Source organism: Orycteropus afer, unplaced genomic scaffold, assembly GCF_000298275.1.
Source record: "Orycteropus afer afer isolate SDZICR_OR568_19922 unplaced genomic scaffold, OryAfe1.0 scaffold00312, whole genome shotgun sequence".
In the NCBI taxonomy this organism is placed as follows: domain Eukaryota; kingdom Metazoa; phylum Chordata; class Mammalia; order Tubulidentata; family Orycteropodidae; genus Orycteropus; species Orycteropus afer.
Window position 1 is genome coordinate 2,129,585 of NW_006921899.1, and position 5,882 is coordinate 2,135,466.

The window sequence follows — 5,882 nt, forward strand, 5'->3', positions numbered from 1 at the left end:
CTATGCTACCGGAGCTCCCAGTGCGTTACTAGAGAAGTTAAATTGTTAGGTAAGTTTCAGATAAGGTCAAATATTAGAAAATTTGAAATTAAAAACTAAAACCAGCCTTTTGCTTGCTCCTCACTCAAAAAAATAAGTAAATAATCATTTGGGTGGGTGAATGTTTGAGGCATTACCACCAATTTATCAATGACAACGGTAACCTGAAAAAGTGTATGCCAAGGTTAATACTTTGCTTTAAGCCTCATTGAACTGAGAGGGTGTAATGGAATATTTGATTCTACTCTTGTACATTCTTACACGTAGACTGTGTTTGAGTCTGGTCATTCTGTTGGTTGCTGTTTCCATAAATGTGCTGATTGATGGTCATGGTCTTGTTCTGATTCCCCAGAGAGAAAATAGAAGATTTATTACAAAGTGACGGAAGCCAGAACTTGGATTTAGAGCCGTGTACCGGGTCAGTTGCCCCTAACGTTTTCACATGTCCTTTTTTTGGAAAGATACGTGATGGTGCCTTTGGTCCTTTAAAAATACTTCATAAATAGCCTTTTTATTTTGGGGATGTTCCCAGGATTTAAGCACTACTTCGGTGTTAGCACGGCAGGGATTGGGACAGAATGAATGCCTTGTCCTGCACCCGGAGGACAGAAAGCTGTTGTGCAGCGTTGACTCTAGGAGATGCCAAAGAGGCTCGTGATGTTAACCTCAAAACCCAAACCCAGCCCCCTGCCGTCAGTCGATTTCCTACTCAGCGACCCTCTGGGGCAGAGTAGAGCAGCCCATAGGGTTTCCAAGGCTCTCATCTTCATGAGAGCAGGCTGCCTCATCTTTCTCCCCCACAGTGGCTGGTGGTTTGGAACTGCTGACCTTGTGGTTAGCTGCTGCATGCTTAAGCACCGCACCACCGAGGGTCTTAGTTTAGTCTCACGGAGTGCTTGGCACACGAAAGCCTCAGAAGAGTTCATGGTCAGGTTCTCTCTGTCCGTCTGGTTTCTCTCTGCAGTAAAAAAAGGACAGTCTGCTTGAACATCTTCCTTTCATTTTCCTTTGTGACAAGCTTCACCAAAGTGTTTTAATGCTTCTGTGTACTTTACACTCTTTTTCAGTCATAGGAAGTAATACTCCGATTAGACAAGAACAGCTACCTCATCTATAAAAGCAATATAACAGTGAAAGCTTGATAAAGGCAAGTTATGAGGAGTATGCATAGCAGTAACAGTCTGCCTGTTTTCATGTTATGGATTACCTGTGTGTTCTAATCAAGTATCTTTAAAGTTAAGTATCTTTCCCAGGTAATGCTTGGTCAGCTAGGATTTTCTTATACACCTGCTCCTCACTTAATGACGCTCTCATTGTTGGGCATTTCGTATTTATGACAATAGTAAAAATCATCAGACTGTTTTATACGTTAACAGCGTGCGCCTGGCAGTAACGGATGCCAAGGATTGAGGCAAGAGTGACGCTGGCTGTGATGGTTATGGTTATGTGTCATCTTGGCTGGGCCGTGGTGCTCAGTGGTTAGGCAGTTACTCAACGATGCAGTTTGGCAGTTAGGTAACTGTGTAGTCGTCATCCTCCATTTTGTGATCTGACGGTCACCCCTCACTTTCGTATAATGCTGAGTTTTCATGTAATGCCCTTATCTTTGGAACCTAACTGTGCCAGTAAGTGAGGAGTGTGTGTAACGAGCCAATTCCAATGTCTTGTCTTTTGTTTTTACAGGTTCCAAAGAAAACTGATTTATCAGACTCTGAGCTGGAAGTAAGTGTTTCTGTTTTGTGTGGAGCTCTGTGAGGGACCCCAGGACTTAAAGACAAGATATAATTTCTTAGCTATCATTTCCTTTTTGAAATTCTGGGGTTCTTGGTGACCTTGACCATGCCAAGTTCTTGGCCAGTGCTTTATTTTGTTATTCCCTCCCACTTTCTTTGGTTGAATAACTACTTTATTTTCTTTTTCATTTTTTGTATTTTCCTGTTTTAAAAAAAAAATTGTGTTTTCAGTGAAAGTTTACACAGCAAATTAGGTTCCCATTTGACAGTTTCTGTGCAAATTGTCCACTGACATTAGGTACGTTTGTCACAGGGTCAACGTTCTCAGCCACAATTGTGTTCCAGTGCTCTGGTTTCCATCTGCCTTCTTCTCATCATTGTTATCCCTTTTTAACAGTTGCTTTAAAGCCTTTTAAAATGCTTTAATTATCACTTTGGCCTCATCCATTAGGCCTGGATTTGTCACGCTTTTGGACTTTGAAGATGTACGAAAAAGATGGGGTGTTTGGCTTAGGAAACGCTCACATGAGTGTTCTCTCAAGGGCAGGAATTAACCCTAGTTAGCATCATGCACAGGGTTCAAGATGTCTGTGAACCCCTAAAATAATGAGGAAAGTTTTGTGCGCATTCTTTTCTGGGGGTGTTTCCATTGGTTGCGTTGTATCCTCAGGTGGATCTCTCCAGAGTTGAACGTCAGCATTAGACAAATGGATGTTTGCACTTGGCTTTGCTTCGGGTTTTTGTTCTTCCATTATAATCTGTGGGTGATGTGTGCACTGGGAATTTGAACAAGATGGGAGAGGGGTTGTTGTCCGCTTTGCCCGGGCTCCTTCCCTGTTGTGTAGCTTACCCCCCGTGTGCATTCCAGATCCCACTGCTTGGCTGCTACAGGCTACTGTGCTAAACTCGAGCCGAGTCATCCCCTCCAAGCGCCCCCCACCCCCCAGTGCCACACGATGTCTGAGCAGATCTTTAGAGCTTCAGTTAGGACAATAGGCACTGTTGTCATATCTGGAAGCACAGTGTGACTGTGGCAATGAATTGACTGTATACAAGATACGAGACATTTCAGGAGATGTCTAAGTCATAAAAAAAATGAATGTGAAATCAGATGCATCACATGTGCTTAAGAGCTGTTGATGTTGTTGTTATGTGCCGTCGAGTCGGGCCCGACTCATAGCGACCCCTCCTTGGGTTTCCTAGGCAGTATCACTACGGAAGTAGGATTGCCCAACCTTCCTTCCGAGGAGTGGCTGGTGGGTTTGAACCACCAGCCTTCTGGTTAGCAGTCAAGTGCCTTAGCCACTATGCTACCAGAGCTCCCGTGCTTAAGAGCACGGGCAGGGAAACATTTAGTACCTGAAATTACTGTTTTGAGATAGACCTACTATGCGGTCTTCGTTGTAGTAATCATTTCATATTTAATACACTTACTTAGTTAAATTATAGCTATAGCCAAACCACTGCCATCGAGTTGGTAACGACTCATAGCCACCTTATAGGACAGGAGAACTGCCCCCATAGGGTTTCAAAAACACAAAAAGACCAAACCCACTGCCGTCGAGTTGGTAACGACTCATAGCCACCTTATAGGACAGGAGAACTGCCCCCATAGGGTTTCAAAAACACAAAAAGACCAAACCCACTGCCGTCGAGTTGTTTCTCACTCCTAGCAACTCCCATTGGGTTGCCAAGGCTGTAAATCTTTATGGAAGCAGACTGCCTCATCTTTCTCTCACAAAGCAGCTGGTGGGTTCAAAACACGAACTTTTCGGTTAGCAGCCAAACGCCTTAACCACTGTGCCAGCAGAGCTCCTTACAGCTGTATACCCAAAACTCACTGCCGTTGGGTCGATTCTGAACCATAGTGACCCCCATTGGGTTTCCAAGGCTATACATCTTTATGGAAGCAGACTGCCTCATCTCTCTTCCCAGAGTGGCTGGTTGGTTCGAACCACCAGCCTTCTCTGGTTAGCAGTCAAATGCCTTAATCACTACCCTACCTCCTTTTTATAACTGTGTAAACCAAAACCAAACTCACTGCCATCAAGTCATGGTTGCTTTTAAAATACTTTCTTGGGTTTTAGTTCCCATCAACCCCTGTGCTTATACCATGCATTCTTGATTTTCCTTAGGTATCCCAAAGGCATTCACGTTGAGACGTTAGAGACTGAAAAGGTAACCTAGGAACTGTCCAAGGCTAACACTCATAATGATACGGCGATATGTTGAAATTCAGAATTGAAACTTGGCTCTGCTGCCTGTGCGTTGGGTGACCTTGGCTAAGGGAAAGCCGGTTCGCCGCCCTCTACCTCGTTGCCCTCAGTTGGAGGTTGGGGGGTGAGGAGGCAGACGAGTGACCCTCTGTCTGTCTCACAGCTTTTTTTCACCACGATCAGTGAGTAAACACAAGTGAGCCTGCTTTGTGAACTTGAAAGTATACAAGTGCTGGTTCGTATTCTTCCTTTAGCAGAAAGCCATAATAATGTGTATGAAGGAGGAATTCTGTTGTGTGGCCAGGGAAACGAAACCTCAGACCCTGGGTCATAAGCCTAACTGTCGTCAGGTATTCCCAGCGGCACTGATAGAACTGTGATAAGGAGTGAGTGGCTGATGGTGGTTCTTTTGCAAACGTTTAGAATTTAGTTGTTGCTTTTAAATCAGATGTAAAATTAAATAACAGATTAAATGAATGAAACAACTCGCTAGAAGATAAATTTATTTAAAGACATAGACAGTTTTGTGGTGTGTTTAATCAGTAGAAAATGCTATATATAAAAAGGTGGGCACTAGTTTTCTGGTAGGTTACCAGAAAACCCAGAAATTAAAAAATCAATTAAATAAGATAGAGGTGTTTTAGTTTAAAACTAATTATATAGAAAATCATGTTCAGCTAGGACCTGTGAGTTCTTAATTCTTCATAAAAGGCGACTTAGCGCCATAGTCTGTCGATGCTTTAACTGCTATTTGTGGGGTTGAGTTAATAAACTATGGGAGCGTGACGTGGAAACGCAGATGCAAACCTGTGTGATGCATCCACGCAACTTTGGGTGTCATTTCAAAATACTCCGAGCTCATTTGGCCCGTGACAGACTGTGCGTGTAGTTAGACAGTGACTTGCAATGGTAGCCGAATCCTGAATTCGTTTCCATCGAGTTACTTGCAGAAAGTATCACGTCTGCTTGATGTCTTTCAGAAAGAACGGTACATCGTCATCAGCAAAGTAGATGAAGAGGAACGCCAAAGAAGAGAACAGCAGAAGCATGCGAGAGAGCAGGTGATTGGTTCTGTCGGTTGCTGTGGGGAAGAAGTGACGTCACAGTTACCTGTTTATTCCTTCTCTGTATTTGGTTCAAATCTAGATCATAGGTTGGATTCAGTGTAGTGAATAGTCTTCTGCCATCAATGAATTGAGAGAAAAGCCTAGAATGAAGTGAGGGTTGTCTAAAATTAAACATTAAGACTTAGCTAACAGAATGAGTCTTACATCATGATTGACCTGCCCTCGTTTGTATGAAGCAGTTTGGAAAGTATCCTTGATTATCATTCACATTGTGTGTCACTGAATTCCTTTGCACATTACCTAATAGTGCAGTGTCTCACTTCAGGGCCATTACTAGTTTTTCTAAAACAAAGTTCAGAACACAGGAGCTGATAGGTTAGGATGACATGGTCAGCTTTGCACTGTTGGGATGTCACCCTGTGTGCTGTGGGGAGGATGGAGCTGAGTGGGTGCAGTGGAGGCGGGGAGATAGTGACGTTGCGGAGTAAACTGGCTGAGAGACGTTGGTGCTTTGGAGTAGGATAGCTGGCAGCTGTGTCAGCGGAACCTGGACGTGTTCCCAAGGTGTTGTCAGTGGCTTTGTGATTGGGTATGATTGAGGAAAGGGGGAGAAAGAAGATGCTCTAACCAGATATTTGAGCTGCTGGGTAGATGACAGTTCACTTAGACTGGGTGGGCTAGAGGGAGATTGCTGGGGGCAGGGCCTGAGACACAGGTGCAGAGGCCAGGAGCGGGTTTAGGTGTGGGTGAGTGTCAGGGTCCCACATATAAGGCCACAGCAAAGGGCTGACTGAGTTAGTCAGGGAAGATGCAGCGAGCCACTTTTG

At 44.1% G+C, this 5,882-nt stretch overlaps 1 protein-coding gene across 1 annotated transcript in view; it reads left to right on the plus strand.

Moving 5' to 3' along the window:
• Positions 1-5,882, plus strand: part of PARN (poly(A)-specific ribonuclease) — a 212,210-nt gene that overhangs the window by 11,642 nt on the left and 194,686 nt on the right. Inside the window, exons 5-8 of the mRNA XM_007951810.1 lie at positions 392-457; positions 1,723-1,761; positions 3,908-3,950; positions 4,969-5,049. Coding sequence (XP_007950001.1) covers positions 392-457; positions 1,723-1,761; positions 3,908-3,950; positions 4,969-5,049 — 229 coding nt within the window. The remainder of the gene's footprint in view (positions 1-391; positions 458-1,722; positions 1,762-3,907; positions 3,951-4,968; positions 5,050-5,882) is intronic.